Below are 23,446 nucleotides of genomic sequence, written 5' to 3' on the forward strand. Positions count from 1 at the left end.
ATTAACAGTTAACACTAGACGGTCACACACCCAATTTAACACACTCCCCCTACAGTAACGTCTAATCTCATTGCAAGCCCTGAGCTCTGACAGACATTAAGTAAAGAAAAAAAGCCAGTCACGGCAGCCCTGCCTCATATTGTGTCTCTGGAGCCCTGTCATTAAAGCCAATAAGAGCTGTAATATCCGCTAAACTCTTAGCATTAATTCTTTATGAGTTCTGGGCGTAGGATCGTGGTGTCTGAGAGACTTCTTCTATTTGCACTTTTTGCTGTGAAAGTATGTGCTCTGGCAATCTAAACATCATAGTCAGTTTTATGTGGAAGTTCACTCAAGAGGATTGTCACCATGTTTAGGCAAATAAGATTGAATTCCTGTGGAATTTTTTGGCATCATTAGTAATGGACTATGGGGAATATTTCATTTCACCAACTACTTTTACAACCTGAAACTCATAAACAGCTAAAATTAGCTCAAGAATGTTCAGACAAAGGACAAATGTGATTACATCTTCCTGTCTAACAGAATAACTTTGCATGTCATGCTGGTTATCATAGGGGTTGTTTACAGGAAGGACTGGATTGTTTGGCCCGCCTGCTGAGGGTGTACCCATAATTCATTGAGCCTCCTTCTGTTATGCTGGAATCAGGCCGCCTTGTGATTCCTTTGATGAGCATTTGACTTCCGCCCTAGTGTTTTTTTAGGACCTGATGAAGCGGTAAGGATCACTAAACAGATGAAAAGGAGAATGAAAGGAGATCAGGGGTGGAAGACGAGTCTCTTTAGAAATACTTCGCTTATATCGCCGTGTCAAATCACGCAGCCATTGGTAACCCTTCTGAGGTGAAGAGTTGAGAGACCAGATCGATTTTTCTTTGAACTTAGTCTTTGTTGGTACCACGTCTAACTAGTGCTTACTTTACTATATTATAATGATGCATACCATCGCAATTCTCCAGCTTCAAAAAGATGTCAGGTTTCAAGTGCATTTTTTTTTCTCATTAGTGCTGCCTGCTAAGGCAAGTATCTCTATTAGGTCAATGACAAATAAGAGTGTTCTTAGAAATGTAATCTTTGTATTCATGTAGTTTTGAAAAACATTTTTCAACAAATGAAAAACAAATTCCAGAGTGTATTCAGGTTATTGTAGGTATAAATTGGATGTATGTTTGAATAAAGAAATAAATCCTTTAAAATAAAACCACACTAGTGGTTTGGTGACAACTTTTTCACAGGCCATTTAACTTGATCACGGACCTCTCATGTGATTATATATCTTATTTTTTTCTCTCTCTTCAAGAGATGGCGTGGAGGGCCCTGGTAGTGCTGTCCCTGCTGCTGTGTTTTGGCTCATCTTGCTGTGATGATACTCAAGACCATTTCTTGTCTGAAAAGGTCATCAACAATGTCGTTCAGGACCCTCAAACCGGACGAATCTACCTTGGTGCCATAAATTGGATCTATCAGCTGAACGATAAACTAAAGCTGGAGAGCAGTGCTAAAACAGGCCCTAAGAATGACAACCCACAGTGCACTCCACCGATCACTGCACAGTGCGCTGACGCAAAGGAAACGAACAACATCAACAAACTCCTGCTGGTTAACTCCGCCAGTCACACCCTAGTCGTTTGCGGAAGCCTTTTCCGGGGCATCTGCTCTTTGGTAGACCTTCACAGCGTGGACAAACCGGTGTACTACAGTGACACCAAAGGCGAGAAGACATACGTGGCCAGCACCGAGGAGTCAGTTGCAGTGGTGGGGGTCATTTCTTATTATATAGATAGTAATTCTAATAAAAACCTCACTGTATTTCTAGTAGGGAAGGGCTACGGTGGCTCGGATAGCTCAAAACTCATCAGCACTCGGTTGCTGCAGGAGCATTTGGAAATGGATGTTTTCGAGAACATGGTTGAAGCTTCCACTGTGCAAGCTAGCCCTTTTGTCCAGCGCTACCTCCACGACTTTCGCCGTGCATTCAAGGATAACGGTTACATCTACTTCCTTTTCTCACGCACTTCGGGCACCAGTGACAGCAGGAAGATCACGTTTGTAGCACGCCTGTGCGAAAATGACCATCATTATTATTCTTACACTGAACTTCAGCTCAACTGCACTGTAAGTGTTGAACAACAGGAGAACACGTACAACAAGGTCCAAGCGGCATATCTGGCCAAACCTGGTGAAGTTTTGGCTAGGAATATCACCTCTTCGAATCTCAACGATAAGGTTCTATTTGTGGTGTTCAGTGCGGATGAGGACGGCGTTCGATCAGCCTTGTGCATGTACCCACTCAACAGCATTAACACTAGGCTTGAGGAGGTGATTGAATCCTGCTACATAGGAGAAGTTCTGGAGGACGAGAAACCAAAGACCGTTTATTCACCCTACATATCCAAGACAGAGGCCATCTGCAAGACCAAAAGAGATGTGAGTTGTTGTGTTTCTTCAACTCTGCTTCCGTGTTGTGTGGTCGTTTACAACCTTTTTGAATGTGCTGTGTATTTTCACCCAACAGAAGAATATGGTGAAGGAATATAAATGTGGTGCAGAGTTCTTGCCGTCTCCACTAGCCAGTAAACCTGAGTATGCTCTGTCTGTCAAACCCATCTACACCCGAAATGACATGCTGACAGCTGTGGCTGTAGCGGTGGAGAATGAGCACACAGTGGCATTCCTGGGAACCGGTGGAGCAGATGTCTTAAAGGTGAGTCCCATTCCAGGGTCTGGTTTCTATTCTCTTTGAATTTCACTTAAGCCTTTGAGGTTTGACTGCTGTGGTGGTCTGGCTTCGTGGTTCACGATTTGAGCTGGTAACCAAAAGATCGTTGGTTCGAACCCAAGGATGGATGATTTATGAGCTACAACTACTTGAGCAATGCACTTAACCCCAGGGCTTGCTCTAGCTGTACTACCCCTGTAATATAGTTTACTTGAAATTCGCTTTGGATAAAAGCATTTTCAAATTGAATTAATTCATTAACTTTTTGCTTGCAGGTGCATCTTGACCCCAACCGCACTGACTTTTATCACAGGATTCAAGGGGAACGCGCAGATGGTGGAGTGAACAAAAACCTCTTTTTTGATTCAACTTCGGATCACTTGTACATCACCACTGGCAGAAAGGTTTGTTTATGAACACATTTACAACGCTTAGATCACATTGAGTCAGCAGGGATCATCCACTGGTTAAAATCTGTTTGAATAAGGTTAGTTTGCCAGAAAGGATTTTTGAATGGAATGATAGAAAATACTGTATTGACTGCAAATATTTTGTGGGCAAACACCAATAGTTTCAGTTGGAATCAGCATTATTGGGAGTTTATCTTAAGGGTGAAAAAGTTCCCCATGCAGATTTCACTTTTGTACAAGTTGGTCATGCAAATTTGCCGCGTTGACCAACAGAAAGCTGCTTGGTTTGAAAGTGGATTCTGTGTGAGCAGTGCTTCATCTTTTGGTACAATATTGACAATGGACTTTTTTTGTCCATTGTGAACACAGCTTAACATTCTTAATGGATAAGCAGATCCTTCAATTACAGATGCATCAGCTATTAAGCATCTTAAACTAAATAAATAAACAAATTTGCCTTTTAAATGTAGTCTTGCTTCTCTTTTGTGTAGATCACCAAAGTGCCAGTGCAGGCCTGTGAGCAGAAGAATGACTGTCTCTCATGTGTGTCCCAACGGGACCCATATTGTGGCTGGTGTGTGTTGGAGGGCCGGTAAGTCTGTTAGATTCATTTCATTACCAAAATCACAACATCATTTGGGCATTCTTGTCCAGTAAAAGACAGGACAAGTAATAATACTGCCCCACTACAACAGAGTTTGATATTTCTACTGCCAAATAAGAGATCAATAGCTCCTTTGGGTCAAGTGACTTCCATCTATATTAAAGTATGTTTTAGAGCAGGAAACTGTTTAGTGATCTCTTTTTTTGTTTGTTTAAATGTTAACCTCTAAAATATGGCGTAATCCAAGTCTTGGAGTTGTCTATTAAATTTTAGCTAGTGCTATTACATTCCTGCGTTCTGCTCAGTTAAAGCAAATGCAGTGTGGCTCATTATCCATGTCTGCTTTTCTCCTGCAGTTGTACAAGGAAGAAGGATTGTCACAAAGGAGGTGGAGTGAATTCCTGGTTGTGGAGTCCAAAACAAACATGTGTAACCATTCAGTCCTTTAAGCCCCCCAACATCAGCTGCAAGAAAACGCATAGGACACTGGTACTAAAGCATTACACGTACACGCTGATACAGTCTGACGTTATTTTAAACCCTAACCTCTTAAGGATTGACACAGGATTGATATTTACTGGCTGGAACAGATCCAGTCTGTGAATCTAATCCTTTTTTCATGAGCTGATGTGATAAAGTTAGTAAAATAGGCACCTGAAACTATTCATACCACATGAAGGCACAGAGCACTCTTCGTGCATTTCTAATTTGTCTTAGAGGAAACTCAAATGGTCATGGTTGATCGAAGACGCTTCCTATATTCCATAATTAACTTCCTGGATCAGTTGTAATGAATAATGACAGTATACTCCTGATTTGCTGAAATCAATATTATTTCATCTTTCTTTCTCACATTGCATATTGTTGGATTCCCACAGTCATGCAAAACTTTGAAATGACAGGGAATTTTAAAATTGTGATTTTTAGAATAGGAAAAGTTATCAAAAACTCCAACAAATCAATAAAATCATATTAAGTGGTTGAAAAAAATCATTATAAATGTATAATGTTTATAATAATATCACTTTTATATTATTTTTATATTATTTATTATTATTAATAAATTAAATTGTTTTTATGAAATATACTTAAATTATTATTATTACCTTTTTTATTTTGTTTATTTATATTTAGCCCTTAATATTGAATATTTTAAAACTGTCATCCAATAACCATAAACAACTAGAAAACACACACATTCAGATGTTCAAAATGTTTGAGAACTTATATATTTAACATATTTGTATATATTTTTTTATAAGTTTACTCTTAAATCCATGTTTTCTGGTTGAAACTTTCAGGTGGAGATTAACATCCCCTCCCTTCCCAGTATAAACAGTCCGGACAGACTTAAGTGTGAGTTTGGTGACTATAGCAGTGACGCTACTATGGAAGGCACACGGGTCATTTGTGATCTCCCGACCTCTGAGTTAATCCCGCCCACACCTGAGACACAAGGTGAGAACTCCTTGTTTGCCTTTAACTTTAATAATCACCTACTGTGAAGCCGTCCTCTTACTGCCTCCTTTACTTCCAGAACAAACAGATCGTGTTTGTGAACAGAATGCCTAAAAATGCCGTCAGACATGAATAGTTTTTCATTTCTTCATGTTTGTAATTTGCTAGTTTTGTGATTTTTAGCCTAAGAGTTAGTTCACCCAAAAATGAAAATTCTGTCAATAATTACTCACTCTCATGTTGTTCCAACCCCTTATGACTTTCGTTCATCTTTGGAACACAAATTAAGATATTTTTGATGAAATCTGAGATCTGGCTCACTCCTTCATAGGCTGCAAGGTAATTGATATCTGCCAGCCCTGAAAAGTTAGTAAAGTCATCGTCAAAATAGTCCAAGTGACTACAGTGGCTCAAGCTTAAGTTTATCAAGCGACGAGAATACTTTGTGCGCAAGGTCTTACGGGGTTGGAACAACATGAGGGTGAGTAATTACTGACATAATTTTCATTTTTGGGTGAACTAACGCTTTACTATATTACTTGTTGATTCCAGAGTTAAAGAAGCTTTTATCAAGGCATGCTTTTCTTGGGAATCAAACCCATGACCGTGGAGTTGCTAGCACCTGTTCAGCTCTAAAAGTTCAGAATTGGTCTTATGAAGTACTCATACCTAATAGCCCATTTGATTCCCATTTCCCATATGCATGTCTGTAGATTTTGTGGCTGTGCCAGTGAAAATCACAGTGAATGACGGCATTGAAGTGGCATCCAGTGATTTTGAGTTCTACAACTGTGCAGCCGTGGTGAAAAGATCGGAGAACACTCCGTAAGTATCAGGCAGCTTTTTAAAAATGTATATTCCATTCAGGATTTCTTTCTGATTGGTTGGTTGTGTGTTCTGCAGGTGTATCGCATGTGTGACCAGTAAGTGGGGCTGCCAGTGGAACATTCATGATCACACATGCAGTGATAGTGTTGTGTCTGTCGAGGGAGATGTTATCAAACACACTGAGGTGAGTCATGTTAGGATGATAGTTAATGAATGTATGCGTATACATTAATATGCCTGTTCGTACATTAATATATGGTGAGTGATCATCTTCTGGTGACAAAACATGACTAATAGTAGTTTTATTTGATTTTCTTTGTTTATTTTTGCAGGGTGACAGGTGTCCTCAGTTTGAGATCCCCGAACCTCTGCTTATTCCTGTTGGCATCAAAACTCCCATCCAATTTCAGGGCAAAAATCTAGAAAAATACCCGGTAAAGTACATGCATTGCTACAGTAGATGTTCTTGAAGAAAATAAGTTTTGCAAATCATTTTTTTGTTTTGCGATAATGACCTGGTGGCTGTGCATTAGCCCACAGTTTAAACGGATGCTTCCTAAATACCGTTAATAAATAAAAATTATATATTGATTTAAGTTTCATTAATTAAATTCAAATAATTTGATATTAATTCATTTTACATACATCTGATTATTTTGATGTGTCGTTCAAAAGTTTGGGGTCGGTACTACTTATTATTTTTGGAAACCATGATACATTTTTGTTAGGATTCTTTGCTGAATAGAAAGTGATTTGAAATAGATCTCTTACTTTTTTAAATTTCTTGCTGAATAAAAGTATTAATTTCTTTTAACAAATCATACTGAGCACAAACTTTTAAACAATAATTAATATACATAAATATGAAGTGATATAAGAGACATGAATCTATGCCCAACTATTTAGTTTCTAGTGACTAGTAATGCGCTGATCAGCTCTAACGTCATCCGAATCCGTGGAGAAAAAAATAAATCATCAGCCCAAGAAAAGGCTTATGCTTTATAGGCATTACTAGTTTATTGTCATATACATACAGCACTTCACAGCCGTTACACATCACATATCCAGCACTTGATTCGTCTCGAATAACTACTTCACTTAAAACGCTCCCACACTTTTTAATTCTCCTTTTTGAAATTTCTCTCGGATCTGTTTTTCCTCCATTGCTGCTTAAACAAGTGGAGCCTGCAAGTACGTAGCTTGATGAAGTCTGAAAACTAGTGCCTGACGAAAAATTATGCTTTAAACATATTAATATATCCATCATTAATGATTTATCTCATCCACCCGCGACCCACCCGCAATTAATCAGAATGTTATTTTTTATTACTTGACCCACCCGACCCTCAAATTATCCAAAGTGTCCGCGGATATAATCGCGCTCCGCGTATAAAAGTAAAAAAAATAGTTTAGACTATTTTTATTTTATCATAGAACATTATGAATTTTTTTGTAGTGAAATGTCTTCTTAAAGATTCTGCATAAACAGCATTACATTTTCTCCATCTCTCTCAGGTCAAAACCTTTCAGATTGGCACTGAGCTCATGAAACAGGTGGGAGAGGTGACTGTGGTGTCTGTGGGGTCAAAGTACAAATTTGAGGGATATGAGGTCAGTATATATAGGATGATATCCTCCTATTATGTCTCCCTCACTTCCTCCCTTCTCCTCTGTTCACACATTGATTTGTTTCTGAAGTTTGAGCACTAGCCAATATGGCATTTACAGCTATTGAGCTGCATGTGTGTGTAAGACTCAGTCCTATGTGGGCGTAGCAAACACATGGTGATCAGATTCTCAAAAACATCAGGGGATAATTTTCTGCGGCACACTGTTGTTCCAGATACAGTGATGTGTTTGTCTGTATCTGTTTGCATGTTTAATGTCACCATTCTGCTGTTTTTATGCCAGTTTGCGTATGACAAAGAGCCAGAGGTGAATGTGACGTTCTACATAAAGGATAAAGACACAGAGAGGATGATTGACAGCACCCTCAGAGGTATATTTAAATGAATTTGGTTCATAATAGTTGTTAAAGGCAGGAAAACTGCATTCATCCAGTAAACGGATCTTCAATATCTGGAAAGGTTGTACAAACACATCTGATGAATGACTTAAAGTAAGCAGATTAACATAGGTTATCATTTACATCTTGGAAACTGATCTCATAAATCTTGTTTTTATATCTAGGGATGTTTTAGGCAAGTTAAGCAGATGAGCACTTTGAAAATGCCATCTTTCAGATTAAAATAATGTTTCAAGAAAAGTTTTTAATTTATGGGTGAACTAATTTAAAGTGTCCCTGTTATGCTATTTTAAAGGTTCCTAATTTTGTTTTGGAGGTCTTTTGCAATAAGTTTACATGCATCCAAGATAAAAAAAACTGTTATTTTGTCATAATATACATTGCAGCATCGCCTCTTTTCTCACAGTGCCTGAAATGGTTCAATAAAACGGATCTGGTCTCTCTAAAACCGTCCTTTCCGAGTGCCTAGCCTGCTCTTATTGGTCAGATGGCCCAATCTGTAGTGATTGGTCCACCGTGTTGGTCATTACCAACACGTGTTGGTAATGAAATGGCCTTTACCGTATCTGAATTTTTGCTCCATAGGCTTCCGGAGACTTGTATACACAGTGATACAAACAGTAACAATGGCGTCAGTTTTATCATTTCAATTCGATTCCGAGTCCTCATCCTCTGGAAGTGCATGGCAAGTGGATTTGCTTTCGCAGTGCAGTAAACAGCATCTTCTCGACATGTCGACAACACAAACCAAACTCTTCCAGGCCTCAGCTACAACTACAGTGTTTGAGGGCGGGTCAAAGTAGGCGTTGTTCAACGGCAGCCAATAAAGATCATATGCGCAGACAGCATTGTGCAGTTACAAACCTACGTAGGTTCATGCAGGAAGTAAGACTGGGATTACTGAATACTCGTTTCAAGCGGTTCAGAATTACTTCTTTTGTTTTCTCTTTTTTTTTTTTAGTATAACATTTTATGAAAATGTAGTGAGCTATGCCACAATGTATTAATCAAATGTAGCTAACTACAGTAAATCGAAGCCATTATTTTTTTAATAAATATGTCTGTCAGCCTACATTATTCTGAGCATTGTTTATCAGCAACAAAACAGTGAAAACCTCAATTGGACAATTTGGTGACAGCATCAAACTTGAATATATCTTTGTGCTAAATGTGACTAATAAATCACCACATACAACAATAAACAGCCTAATTTGCATAACTCATAATTTCTGAAAGCATACTGATAAACAGCAGTGTTTAATGAAATGTTTATTCCTCTACAAAACAAAAAGGCTAAGGAACAGTTTTGAGCCTTATTTTGTTGAAGATGATGAATTCAGTGTCAGTGTTGTTTTGTTTCCTCTATTTTTCTTTCCAGTGGTGCTCTATAATTGTTCAGTAAGACGTGAGGACTGCAGTCTGTGTAAGAACACTGACCCGAAGTATAACTGCGTGTGGTGCGACACCACAAAATCCTGCATCTACAGAAGCTTGTGTGACACGGAGCTGCAGCAATGTCCACCTCCAAAGATCACTGATGTGAGGACCGGTCATCTTGTTTTTCTCCCTATTTTAAACTTTTCTAACGCCAGGAATCCATACAGTTTGTTAAAATTCTTTGTCACACTTCAAACTAAACTCAAAATTCATCAAAGAATATCTCATTGGCATGACGGCAGCGATTACAAATCGTCATTCCCGGTTCAAATGCAGTTCATAAATTTCCACTCCTCATCTTCTCTCTCATCTTCTCTAGAAAACACCATTCCTTTTCATCGTCTTTTCAATTTTTCATGCCTAAATGATATATAGATGGCTGCTCTGGAAGTCACAATCTCAGTCTCTCACTTTAGTGTTTTGTTGAATCCATCTGAGACTCTAATGATCGCGCCGCCTGCGCCTGATGGTGTTTTATTATTTGTCATCTGGCAAACGATTTTCTCCAAAGCAGCTGTATCACTCAAGGGCTCAGTGGTTATGGGTAATCTTTGTGACTCTAGTTTACGGTTGTGAGTGTTATAAGTCTCTTTTAACTTTGTTGTTCTGTTTTCATTCCAGATTGTTCCCCGGTATGGGCCGATGAAGGGACAGATCTCTGTTACAATAAAAGGCTCTAACTTGGGCATCAAGCAGGAGGACATTAAGAGAATCACTGTGGCTGGAGTGCCATGTACACCTCAGCCGGAGAGATACTCGGTCTCTACCAGGTAGTGCATGAACACCATATTACTGTAGATGAATATACAAGATGGATGTATTTTGAATGCTCTATATAATCAATGCATATGTACATTAGAAATAGCTGTTTAGCTTATAGTTCTGTTCTACCCTTGTGTTTCAGTGTCGTATGTGAGATCGGGCCTTTCCCCTCACTGCCGAATGCACCCAGCCTGGACGGGCTAGTGGAAGTGGAAGTGGAAGGGGGGAGAGTAGGACAGTCGAAAGTGTCATTCACTTACAGGGTAACTGCTTTCTCTGTTATGAAGCCTTTGTGTCCTCATAAGATTGATTCTAATTTAATGCACCCCTGAAAAGACCAGTTTAGACTAGCAGGAATCCCCTTGCTGATCCCGTGAAGCAGCATTGTCGTGCTATTAACCAGCAAAATGGAGCTTGTGAAGATGGTTGACCAAAGAAATCTTGCAGCTGAAAGTTGTCATGAAAATGATTTAATTTGTTAATAAATGATTCAGTCCAAGGTCAAAATAGAGCAGAATATTCAGTGTTGCTCAGGAAATAAGTCACAAAGTAAAATTGGTTTTGTTTTTTTTGATCTGTAAGATTTTATAATGTTTTTGAAAGACGTCTGTTACAGTATGGTCAACAAAGTTGCATTTGTTTAATCAAAAATACAGTAAATTGCAAGTTTACAATATTATTTAAAAGTAACTGTTTGCTATTTTGATACATATATTAAAATGTAATTTATTTGTGTCATGGCAACGCTGAATTTTCAGCAGCCATTATTTCAGTCTTCAGTGTCACATGAACCTTCCGAAATCTTTCTAATATGCTGATTTTGAAGATTTAAAAATTATTATTATCAATGTTGAAAACAGTGTTGCTGGTACATTTCCCCCCCCAATTCTATGATAAATAGAATGTTTAAAAGTTTAAAATGAACACAATTATTTAACATACATTTTTTGTAACATTATAAAGGTCTTTACCTGTCACTTTTGATCAGTTCAGTGCATCCTTGTGAATAAATTTGTTAATTTCAAAAATCTTACTGACCCCAAAATGTAGTGTATGTATAGGTTATTATATATTTTCAGAGTTTCAATTGAAGTTATGTTTTCTCCTAAACACTGACTCTGCAGTGTGCATACATAGCCTTATTAATATTCAATAAAGCTAGTCTGATGTAGAAAAATTGGCTCTCGGGGAGCTGTAAGTGAGCAAATGTTAACAGAAAGAGTTTTCTTCCCATCTTCAAGGATCCTGTTCCCATGGCTGTGTCCCCCTCTAAAGGCCCAGCTGCTGGAGGAACCATCATCACTATCACAGGACAGGACCTAGACACGGCTAGTAAAGATGACATCAGCATCACAGTGGACAGAGAGCCTTGTGAAGTGTGAGTAACAAGCAAGCAGTAGATTTCTGGAAGATTCGGATCTTTGCCCAATACTGATTGTACCTCTGTTTTCAAACATGCAGGTTGACATTTGGCCAGGAGATCACCTGCAAAACAGGCCCATATAAAGGACAGAAGATTCCTTCAGATAAGTTGCCGGTTATTGTTAAGTATGGCAAGGACACTTCCAAAGAAGTCTTCGGATTTGAATACTCAACAAATCCCAAAGTTACAGAGTACTCCCCACAGGCCAGCTTTGTTTGGTAAGTCCGTTCTTAATCTTTGCTCACACAAACAGGTCACTTTACTGTCGCTCGTTATTAGGCATTTCTAACGTTTGAATGCCATGTCAACAGGGGTGGGTCGAGGGGTGAGAATAAATGTCTGTGTATTGAAGTTCTACATGTCTATGTTTTTTGTGTGTTTTCAGCGGAGGCCGTAAGATCTTCGTTATGGGATCTGGATTTGATCAGGTGCAAAGAGCCACCATGCGAGTGCTGCCCTCTTCTGACGAGTTCAATCTCAACTCTGGCGACATGGAGGTGCGTCTCATGTTTGTCATGATGCTTTTGCACCGATCTGTGGTTGAGTTAGTGGTCCCTTACAATAAGCAAGGCTGGAATTTGAAGTGAAGTGAATTCTTCCTTAACGGAATAGTTCGCCTAAAAATTCAAAGTTCAGATGTCATCGTTTACTTTCATGTCATTCCAAACCTGTTGGATGCAGCGTTGTTATTGTTAACTAAAATGATTAAAAATAGCTTCGTTAATTGAAAAGAGTTGAAAATAAAAAAATAAAATAAAGTGTTTCCTTGGCAACTGACTGACATTAAATTAGTTGAAGTACTAAAATTACTTAAATTATAACAATACATTTAAGCAAAATAGAAAAATAAAATAAATCAAAATAATAAATAATATAATTTTATATACATAAAACTAAAATAACACTGGTTGTTATATGTCAGTGGAATGCCAAAGGCAAACAGGTATTTTTGTAGTTCGTAGTGAACACATGCTTCAAAAAGGATAAAAATCACAATAAACGTAGTCTAAACAACTTAAATTTAATTTATTGTTCATTGAAAGCATTTTTATTTCAATCTATTTAATATTACGATAACTGAATACGTTTAATTTTAAATCTTCTTGTTTCCTATTTTTGTTCTGTCAGATGTTATTGATTGGCTCTTAAAAAATTTCAGCATTTCATTTTTGTGTAATTTCCTTTGCTCAAATGTCTGGCTGTCATAACCCATTGCTTGGTTCCAAGCTGAAGAGTTCCCTTTGCTTTCTCACTCTGTCTGCATCTTCCTAATATTTCCTTCCCTCTTGTCTCCCTTCTCTTAATGTTAATAAGCAACATTCATCACGCAGCTGACACCATGCTGTCTCGTTTCTTTTTTAGTGCTCAGACATTTCACCAATGTGTTTTATACGGAGATAAACTGACTTGTTCTCTTTCCTGCAGTTCTTTCAAGAAGTTAGCAGCAAGAACGAATCCGTACTAGAGTTCCTCTCTCCGGTTGTGAACAACACATATGTGAACCTTTCCTTAAGAACCATCATCCAGCTGGACAACTTGGTGGAGAACTTGACTAATTTTGTTTACCATCCAGACCCCACGTTCGATATGTTGATCAATAAAGCCATCACGGAAAACAGCATCATCAATGTTAATGCAAGTATTTTTTTCTAAAGATATTTTAGATTAAAGATGATATAAGAGGGTTTTGATTCAGTTACTGGTGATCACTGCTTCATTGCTTTTCTGTGTTACAGGGTCGAGGTTTTTCCAAAGCCATGACGCACAAAGAGGCCCAGGCGTTTGTGGGCGATGAGCCGTGCGTGGTGACAATCCTAGAGGACGATAAGTTGTTCCTCGTGGCCCCCTCCAGCCCTCCTAAATCCACCTCCAGACGCCATCGCAGAGACACCAGCTCAGATGCCATGGAGCTGCTGGTTAGAGACTGTTCTCCTCAAGCTTTAATCACAGTTGTTTTGACCAATTTTACCCTGCGTTCAAAGTTTCTCGTCTTTTTCAGATCAAATTTGGAAATGGCGAGTGGAAAGTCGGCACTGTACACTTTGAGAGGAAATACGAGATTCCTCTTTACATCATCATTCCTGCTGTCCTCATTCCCATGGTCCTCTTCATTGCAGCGTCGGTCTATTGCTACAGGTAACAAACCTCAGAGTGCACCAGACTGTAATAATTTGAACTTAACTTCAATTTCAAAACTGTGGTCTAGTGAGTTGCGCACACAGACACGTTTTGTTTCTCTCCATATTGTCTCACACCCTCCATTTCTCTCTATCATTTCCTTTCCTTTCTGCCAAATATAACAAATAAAGAAGTCAACAAATAATAAATAACTAAATAAAAAGTAATCATAAATTTAAATTCACTTTGATTGTTAACAGCAAATAAACATATTATCTGGATTTCCTGTCCTCATGCTCAAGTGTCATTAAAAAATAAAAAGGTATTGTAAATTAAATTAAGTAGATAAAAGAAATAAACCATAAAATTAAAATTCACTTTGAACAGCAAATAAACAGTATTAGAATTTCCTGCTCTCTCTCTCTTTACTATCAATAAAAAATTATGTCATATGCACAAGTCATAATAAGCAGTAAATAAGATTAAAAATAATGTTTGCATGTGTGCAGGAGGAAAAGCCAGCAGGCAGAACGAGAGTATGAGAAGATCAAAAATCAGCTGGCGAATTTAGAAGACAGTGTCCGAGATCGCTGTAAAAAAGAGTTCACCGGTAAGATCTCAAGCCATTCATACCGACGGACATTTTTCCTGCTTCTCAAATAGTTTATCATCTTATAATCAAATTGAATGAGTCATTTTGTTTTGGGATGAACAAACTATGAATTACATGTGGTTTTCTGACATTGTTTGTTTCCACTTCAGCAAATATTTGTTTTTTTGCAGAACAAAGATGCGTTTTTGTTATTCTGAAAGCATCAACTCTGTTTCTATTAGATCTTATGATAGAGATGGAGGATCACACTAGTGATCTGAGTGAAGTTCGAATCCCATTCCTGGACTACAAGAACTACACCAACCGCGTTTTCTTCCTGCCCTCCAAAGATGGAGCCAACGATGTCATGATCACTGGCAAGCTGGATATCCCAGAATCCCGCAGACCCATTGTAGACCAGGCACTCAACCAGTTCTCCAATCTCCTGAACAGCAAAACCTTCCTCATCAACGTGAGATCTTAACTTCGTTTCCAGACTAAACCCCGATGATTTTTTGAAATGTGTTTTCCGCTCTACTATGTCTGTGTACTACTACTGGATTTGATGTATTAGCTGACTTATGTACTATATCTGTGTTGTAGTTCATTCGTACCCTGGAGGGCCGGCAGGAGTTCAATGCCAGGAATAAGGTTTACTTTGCCTCCCTGTTGACGGTGGCACTACATGGCAAGCTGGAGTACTACACGGACATCATGAGAACCCTCTTGCTGGATCTCATGGAGGAATATGTCCACAGCAAAAACCCCAAACTCATGCTCCGCAGGTCAGAACCAACGCCAAATCAAATTCATGTGTCCATAATTATCACTATATATATTGTTAAATTTTTCTGCAATTGATTGAATGCAAAAATGAATGACTTTAGACTAGTATATCATAGACTTGGCCCTTTTAATTTGTGAGAGTAAACAACCTTAGTAGGGAGTCCCTGATTTCAATTTGATTCCAATTCACAAGCTCGTCATTGAGTTTGATTCCTGTTTGATTCAGATTTATTTAGGTATATTTGTGTTCTGTTGTTCATTTTGCTTATATATTCTTCCATATAATGCTGTAAATTATACAGGGCAGTGTTTTACACTGGCAACTTGTCTTTTTGAATCATTCGAAAATGAAATGGGTCATTTCTTTGTGAATCGTTCTACACTGGTTTCGTTGTACTTTGTTTTTGTGTGCTGAGCTTGTGTTCTATTGTTTAATGTATACACTGAAAAGAGACACTGAGAAAAGTACGTTCTTGTGATTTTTAACCATCAATATCAGGATCGTTCAAATGAAGATCACAATTTATCTGAATGCAAGATAACAAAGCTTTTTTGGGGGAAATTGACTGTACTGGCATGATATCATCGGTCTGTGTTTCCGGTTTAGATCTGAGACTGTTGTGGAGAGGATGTTGTGTAACTGGATGTCCATATGTCTCTACCAGTTCCTGAAGGTGAACAATGTTGCTACGAATAGAAATTGCAGCAATAGTTTTCTGGTTATGGAGGCTGACTAATGTGTTGTTGCAGGACTCAGCCGGTGAGCCACTCTATAAGCTCTTTAAGGCCATCAAACACCAGGTGGAAAAAGGTCCAGTTGATGCCAAGATGAAGAAAGCCAAGTATACTCTAAACGACACAGGACTTCTGGGGGATGATGTTGAGTATAGTATTTTGGTGAGTACTTTTAGTATTTTCTCATTTCCAGTAGGACAGTATAATATCTGATGATGGACTTACATGGAAAACATATTTTAGCAACCACACTTGTTTCTAAAGTGTGTGGCATGTCTGTTTACTCCCTAATATGTGTACAAATGTGGTTTCCTAGCAGAAACGGTCAGTAAGACCATAAACCAGAAAGCTTGTTAATACAGAATGGTAAGAGAGACTCAGGAAAGCGGAGACAGTGTTAGTGTGCCCATCATTGTTCTCCTAACACCATTTCATTGGCCAGCAGTGAGTGTGTAATCTCATTCTCGACCGTAAAACTCCTCCTCGGGGACTGAACAGCCATTATCCGCTGGAAGAAACTGTTTTGGCGGAGAACAATTCATGCGATCTTTGAAAACAAACAAAAACGATACTCTTATTTTGTTAGCGGATTACAACGAAGATTTTAGCCTAAGTAATTGATTAGTGATTCTTATTGGATGACCTTTGTACACTTGATGGTACCAGTATAGTAAAGCAAATTTGAACTTTTTAGACCCTGCAGGTGATGGTTCACGGGGAGGGTCCCGACGTGACCCCTGTCAAAGTCCTGAACTGTGACAGCATCTCCCAGGTGAAGGAAAAGATCATCGAGCAGGTGTACAGGAATCTTCCCTACTCCCAGAGACCCACGGTGGACAGCGTTGCATTAGGTTAGACCTTGCATACATTTGAATTTCCTTACTTTCCAGCACCCATTCATTACAGCAGGGACATTTCCAAAAGCCTCTAAACTTTATGAAAGTAACACGCATAAATAGCTCTCTTTATTAACAACGTGCTGCCTTTAAAGGAATTGGAGGAAGACACGCTTAATCCCGGCTCTGAAAAGATAGCGGTTTGATTAATGGTGGGATTTTGTGCGTGTCGGTCTGCACTCCTGCAGTTCTTAATGAGTTGTTCTTCCGAATGTGCTGAATTGTTAAAGCCGATGTCTCGCTTCATCCATCAGACAGACGAATCTGGTTAAAAAGAAGTAGTGTAGGGAAAAACCAGCCAGGGATTTTCTTTTTCTCAGGTTGTCAAGTATAATTCCTGGCAAGTTTGTTGGGGTTTTTTCCCCTCATACCGTGTTGTAAGACATTAATTCCTCTTCCTGCCACAGAGTGGCGCCCTGGCTCTACAGGGCAGATCCTGTCTGATCTGGACTTGACATCACAGAAAGAGGGAAGGTGGAAACGAATCAACACACTGGCCCATTACAATGTGAGTATTTGCATAAGTGCTTCCTGTCAGAAACTGAAAAATTATGCCTCTCTTATATTTCTCACTGATTAATGTTGCCTTGAAGAGGACGTCACTGTGCTGCTATAATTGTCAGTCCATTAAAATTATTTGATTTGTGATTAACTTTGTTTTTTTGCAGTTAATGCATTTTTTTACGTTATTATTTATTGTTTAATTTTATTTTAGTACAGGCCTTTTATTTAATTGTTTTAATGTGTATTATATATTGATATTCTGTATTCTTTTATTAATATACAATACCACTATATATTTACAATATTGTTATAAAATATTGTATTTTCCACGTATAAATATTCATACTAATTATTTTGCTATTATTATTATTAATATATTATTACTATTTTTTTAAATAAGAAATTCTCTCTGCTCGTCAATCTTTTCCTGATGTCTTATATATAAAAGGAATAATCAATTGTCAGATGTAAAAATAAGTGAATTTTGAAAATATGCTTCCATATTATTTCTTGTTAAAATTAAAACTAATACCATGTTTGTTTGTGTTAGGTGAGGGATTGTGCCACCCTTGTCTTGTCTAGAGTTCTGCACACCCAGCAGTCTTTCGACCAGAATCAAGACAACCACGAAGAAAGTTAGTGACTTTGAAGTGTATTGAAGTCTTAAACTACTACCACCAATTGTGTTTTAATGACACCAGTGCATTGCTTCTTATTGATCCCCTTAATAGCCCAAAACATATTGACAGACCTTATTGATGGAAAAAGACAGAATGAATGAAACTAAATGAACAGTAAAGTAGAACTGAATCAAAGCTAATGGACCGAATAAGTGTTTAAAATAACTATTCTCCACACGGGAAGAGCAATCAGTCCTTCAACTGTGCTTGTTTTATGTTGAACAGGAAATGCTTTGCTGGATGACGATAAAGTATTTCACCTGGTGAGACCAGCGGATGAGCTTGACGAAGTGAAATCAAAGAGAGGGAGTATGAAAGACAAGGCCACGACGAAAGCCATCACTGAGATTTACCTGACCAGACTGCTCTCTATGAAGGTGGATTAGACTGAATATTTGCTTGTACATTTGAACATTTCATTCACATTTAGACTTGAATTTAATTGGAAATGACTGAGGTGAATTGGAAAGCAATGTGCTGTGTTTTTGTTACAGGGCACACTGCAGCAGTTTGTGGATGATTTCTTCCGCAGTGTGTTGTGTCCCGGGACTGTGGTTCCACCTGCAGTCAAGTATTTCTTTGACTTCTTGGATGAACAAGCTCTAAAACATGACAATGTTGATGATGAGACCATCCACATTTGGAAGACCAACAGGTATGAAACACTGTTAAAAACTGTGTAACACTCAACAGTCCCTGCTTAAAGGGATCATTCACTAAAAATGAAAAATTCTGTCATCATTTACTCACTCTCATGCCATGTCACTCCAAACTGTTAACTTTCTTTCTTCAGGAGACATTTTTTCAAAATGTAGGCCCTATGTATTTTTAAATAATTCATGATCAATTAACATATATTATAGTATATTAAACACTTTATTTAAAATATATATGTATTAATATACAATATAAAATAAAATTCCCTGCCTTATATTATATTATGTTATATATTTAAATGTATTTTTTATAATTAACAATTGATTGTAAATTCAGTGAACATTATGCTGGCTGTGATGTCTTGCGATTTAAAAATAACGTTCACATTTAATTAAAAGCACACTGCCTAATATATCCATTTATAGCTAGGCACTTGTTCACATACAACTAACCACGAAATTCCAGTTCTCACAAAAACAAGAACAAACCATCCTAAGAGATTTGAAAACACTGGAGGGAAATGATCCAAACCATTTTTAACTTGGCAGATTAAATTATCTGGGCTTTGTTAAGCCTTGATAAAAAATTCACAGTGTGTCTCGTTGGATGAGCAGAGAGATTTCTACTCTTTTCTCTGTTGCTCCCCCTCTCTCATGCACTGCCATCAGCAGCTAATTAAATTACCCTTCTTATTATTGTTTTGCTGAAGAACAATGACTGCTGGGTAAGTCATGAACAAGGTTTTGATTTATTTTCAAGGGTTTGTTCTAAGTCAAGGCCAACGGGACTCTGGTATTGACTCAGTATGGATTGCCCAGAGCCTCTGGGACGCTGTTATAATAAAATCTCATTCCAAAAACTCGGAGATACAGTAACTTTTTTCTAACAAATGATAGTCTTTAATTGAATGGAGGTGCTGATACAGGCACTAGATCAAGGGATTAAAAACAGCTCTGGAGGAATGAAGATAAAGCTATTACAATCCTTTAAACAAAAAAACAATGCCTTAGTTAAAATAAAAGGGCATTTCTATTCAGTAGAGGGTTTGTAGTGGTTGTCTTCATTAAGCTAGATTGATTGGTACTCCAAGCTTAATTTGACAGGTAGACTTTAGATGAAAACCTTGGTTTGTCATCTTGTTTTTTTTAGTTTAACTTGCAAATCTGGGTATCGAAAACAATGCACATAAAAAAAAAAGATTAGTGGTAGGCCCTCTTTCAGATTGTTTATTTTTACTTAAATTATATATTTTTTTATTTATTTAAAAAAAAATTATTTGTTTTTGTTACTGTCCTACAATGCATGTTGTTTTTTGTTTTGTGGAATTACACATTTAAATGTTGATAACTTTTTTTTGGTTTTGTCCTTGCAAGTCATTTAATAAGAATTCATCTTCAATGAAATTGATGTATCGGCTGTGTGTGTGTATTTCTGCAGTTTGCCTCTACGGTTCTGGGTGAACATTTTGAAAAACCCTCACTTCATGTTTGATGTTCACGTGACGGAAGTGGTAGACGCCTCTCTGTCTGTCATCGCCCAGACCTTCATGGATGCCTGCACCAAGACTGAGCACAAACTTACCCGGGTGAGCTGCAACGTTTGAAGATGTACTTTATCAATCCTATTATGTCATCTTGGCTTTCTGTCTCATGTTCCCTTTCTTGATCTCTCTCTTTCACAGGAATCCCCCAGCAACAAACTGCTTTATGCAAAGGAAATCTCCACTTACAAGAAGATGGTTGATGAGTAGGTTTCTATTCTGTTCAACAGATTGTTCATATGTAATCACAGAAAAAGTAACCATGTTCTCTTTGCTCTTCAGTTATTATAAAGGCGTCCGGCAGATGGTTCCAGTCAGTGACCAAGACATGAACACGCACCTTGCGGAGATTTCACGTGTATGTTTATTTTATTCTATTTTATTGTCATTTTTATTCTAAATTTTTTTAAATTTCATATATTTTTTTTAAATATATTTTGTCATTGTAATTTCTCATTTATTTAGTTATATTTTGTCATTTTTATATATTTTTGTCGTTTTATTTTTTGTTATTTTCTGTTTTCATTTTTATTTTACGTAATTTCTATTTTTATGTTGTATTTTGTCCATTTTATATTTAATTTAATTTTGTTTTATTTTTATTTTATATTTTGTCATTTTTTATTTTTTGTAATTTATTTTTTGTTTTATAATACATTTTGTCGTTGAATATTTTAATTTATTTTGTTGTTTTATATTCATTTCCTATTTTACTTTTTATATTTTGTCTTTTTTTAATATATTTTCCCCATTTTTTATATTTATATTAATTTATTTTATTTAAATTTATTTTGTCATTTTATATTTTTTTAATTTGATCAAATGCATGTTATGGTAAATAACAGATTTGACTCTTTATCTTTCTCCAGACTCACACAGATAAGTTAAATACCCAGGTTGCATTGCACCAACTTTACCAGTATGCCAGCAAGTACTACGACGGGGTAGGTGTTATTACACATCAGAGTATGTGAGTGAGGCGACGGTCGTTTCCATACCGACTCGCATACTCTGCTACACATATTTTTTGCCTGAGATCAATGAGTAAAACCACACAAATATCTGATTCTTTCTTGCCATGCCTTCCCTAGATTATCTCGTCGCTGGAGGAGGACCCTGCCGCCCAGAGCAAACAGCTGACCCTCAGACTGCAGCAGATCGCCGCTGCGTTGGAGAATAAAGTGACCGACCTTTAGTGTCGGGAGCCCAGACTTGAGAAAGGAGATTGAGTGCCACTAAATCCAAGACGCAGCTCAATTTAATGGGCTCAAATATAAGAACATCCCTTCTGGAGGAGGTTGATGGAGCCTCTGCTCTGGCGAGTGAAAGATAAAGTGAGGTGGAACACAGACTATTTGCGGACCCTTCCTTTCCTCATGGCTTTCAGCTTTGCTCTTGATTCAGTGGGACCAATATAAACTCTGAGCTGAGGGGGAACATCACAAATGTCGCTGAAATTGAAAACTCACTATGGTACTTCTCAGATCAGCACCTGCACAATGAAAGTCCAGCATTTTTTTTTTTTTGTTCTGCTATGCCAATAATCAGATGTTCGGTATATTCTTCCTGTGTAGATGAAATAAAATAGTGTTATATGTAAATATATTTTTACACTTAAGGCAGCGAGAGAGAGAGAGAGATGCTTTAGACAAAACAAGTTGATTATTGTTTCTGTGGAAGAGCACCGTTTTGTTTTCCTGTGTATTTTAAGTGCCACTTTCATTTCTGTGCAGTGTGTGCATCCTATGGGTTCTTGGACGCCATTGGCTCACGGTTCTGTTTGTCGTAGCACTATCGATTTGTATTGGTGTACGTGATGCTTATATCCGAGCCAGTGCTTCTTTTGTCCCTCCCAATAATTTTTTATTGTATTTTATCGGTGATTGCGTACAATAATGTCATTAAGTCAATTTCCAATTTAGCCACTGTTCAAAAGAACAGAGGCCATTATTGCAGAGCGACTGTCCAAGTCTCCAAAAAACACAGCAAGCGCATTTGATCCATGACATGCAGACACTCAGAACAAAGGCCAAGGAAGCTTTAATCTCCCGTTCCTTTGGTTTCTGATCCACAGTTTGCCTTATTTTATGACACAAAATATGATTTTTGTATTTTAAAGCAACAATACAAGACCGATTCAATCAAGGAAGTTTACATTGCTGGTTGCCTTTCTTAAAAAGAAATGTAACGCACGAATGGTAGAGAATTGGCTTTGAATGCAAAGGAACGTGACTTTCTCATCGTTTGCCTTAACAGCAATAGTTTGGACTAAGCGAATCATATGCCAATTAAATCATGATATCATAGAATGAATTGAATTCAGTTTATTGGTGCTGTTTTATTTAGAAAAAAAAGGTTGGTTTTATTTTTCAATTTATAAAAAATTTTTTTTTGGAGCTTACCGAAGTTTAAATATTTGTTTTCCGCAGCTGTCCGCAACCATCTAATGCATCTGTTGTTTTATATGTATCAAATTATTTAGTTTAAAGTGTGATTTAATTGATAAAAAAATATATATATGTATAAAATGGTAAAGCAGCTGATGGTAATCTTAATCTGTCATCAAACTGAATTTATTTGGTAATTTGTGAATGGTACGATTTTCCTACCCGTATGTTCTGACTCAATTGTGCCAAACACTGCGCACACTTAATGACAAATGAATAATGTGGACTATATTGTTTAGTCATGAACTTTACTAGTGGGAGTGACTCGTGTTGCCTTTTGGTAGGCGGTGACAAAGTCACTCTGTAGCCAATCAGAGGCTGGCACCGCCCATTCTGAGCATGATGGACACAACAGGAAATGCCTTTGGACTGTAAATATAACCAGACTGCCAAGATTTCATATTCTTTTCTCCCTTTTCTCGCTCCTCCAGCCAGTTCACCTGTGTTGTCTAGCTACCGTGTCAATGGCTTATTGTAAAGCTTCTTGTTTGCCTTTCTTTACCAGGTAGTGCCTTACAAATACGAGTAATAATGATCAGTTGTGTGGTGATTGTGTCTGCATTAAAAATTGCAATAGGGACCTTAGTTATGTTTCTCTGTTTTTGTACAATAACTGTTCGCTACCTCTTTAAATGTGTATGTTGGCCTGTTAAATGATGTTACACTAATAATTTATAATATATACCTGGTCTGAAATCTGAACGCCCTAGAACCAAACCATGAGATATTTGCAAGCATCCTGATGAGGATCCTGCAAAGATACATCATTATAGATGACATCAGAGATGAGGTAAGAATCAGGTGATAATTTTTCTTAATTTGTT

The 23,446-nt window shown here is 37.6% G+C and overlaps 1 protein-coding gene across 1 annotated transcript in view; it reads left to right on the forward strand.

Moving 5' to 3' along the window:
- plxnb2a.1 (plexin b2a, tandem duplicate 1) overlaps positions 1–23,207 on the forward strand; it is a 108,822-nt gene extending 85,615 nt beyond the window's left edge. The window contains exons 3-37 of the mRNA XM_077234496.1: positions 1,303–2,427; positions 2,516–2,704; positions 2,995–3,123; positions 3,621–3,721; positions 4,090–4,222; positions 5,035–5,191; positions 5,905–6,016; positions 6,095–6,203; positions 6,352–6,453; positions 7,535–7,630; positions 7,931–8,018; positions 9,424–9,584; positions 10,104–10,252; positions 10,387–10,507; positions 11,486–11,622; positions 11,706–11,885; positions 12,053–12,164; positions 13,093–13,302; positions 13,404–13,583; positions 13,667–13,803; positions 14,295–14,395; positions 14,620–14,849; positions 14,981–15,162; positions 15,771–15,837; positions 15,914–16,060; positions 16,593–16,749; positions 17,202–17,302; positions 17,849–17,933; positions 18,204–18,355; positions 18,473–18,633; positions 20,073–20,220; positions 20,317–20,381; positions 20,458–20,533; positions 21,045–21,119; positions 21,267–23,207. Of these exons, the coding sequence (XP_077090611.1) occupies positions 1,303–2,427; positions 2,516–2,704; positions 2,995–3,123; positions 3,621–3,721; positions 4,090–4,222; positions 5,035–5,191; positions 5,905–6,016; positions 6,095–6,203; positions 6,352–6,453; positions 7,535–7,630; positions 7,931–8,018; positions 9,424–9,584; positions 10,104–10,252; positions 10,387–10,507; positions 11,486–11,622; positions 11,706–11,885; positions 12,053–12,164; positions 13,093–13,302; positions 13,404–13,583; positions 13,667–13,803; positions 14,295–14,395; positions 14,620–14,849; positions 14,981–15,162; positions 15,771–15,837; positions 15,914–16,060; positions 16,593–16,749; positions 17,202–17,302; positions 17,849–17,933; positions 18,204–18,355; positions 18,473–18,633; positions 20,073–20,220; positions 20,317–20,381; positions 20,458–20,533; positions 21,045–21,119; positions 21,267–21,371 (5,580 nt within the window). The 3' untranslated portion in view covers positions 21,372–23,207. The remainder of the gene's footprint in view (positions 1–1,302; positions 2,428–2,515; positions 2,705–2,994; positions 3,124–3,620; positions 3,722–4,089; positions 4,223–5,034; positions 5,192–5,904; positions 6,017–6,094; positions 6,204–6,351; positions 6,454–7,534; positions 7,631–7,930; positions 8,019–9,423; positions 9,585–10,103; positions 10,253–10,386; positions 10,508–11,485; positions 11,623–11,705; positions 11,886–12,052; positions 12,165–13,092; positions 13,303–13,403; positions 13,584–13,666; positions 13,804–14,294; positions 14,396–14,619; positions 14,850–14,980; positions 15,163–15,770; positions 15,838–15,913; positions 16,061–16,592; positions 16,750–17,201; positions 17,303–17,848; positions 17,934–18,203; positions 18,356–18,472; positions 18,634–20,072; positions 20,221–20,316; positions 20,382–20,457; positions 20,534–21,044; positions 21,120–21,266) is intronic.
- Positions 23,208–23,446: the final 239 nt, after the last annotated feature.

This window comes from Siphateles boraxobius, unplaced genomic scaffold, assembly GCF_051911475.1.
Source record: "Siphateles boraxobius isolate OS27281-9 unplaced genomic scaffold, OSU_SipBor_1 19, whole genome shotgun sequence".
NCBI classification, from domain to species: domain Eukaryota; kingdom Metazoa; phylum Chordata; class Actinopteri; order Cypriniformes; family Leuciscidae; genus Siphateles; species Siphateles boraxobius.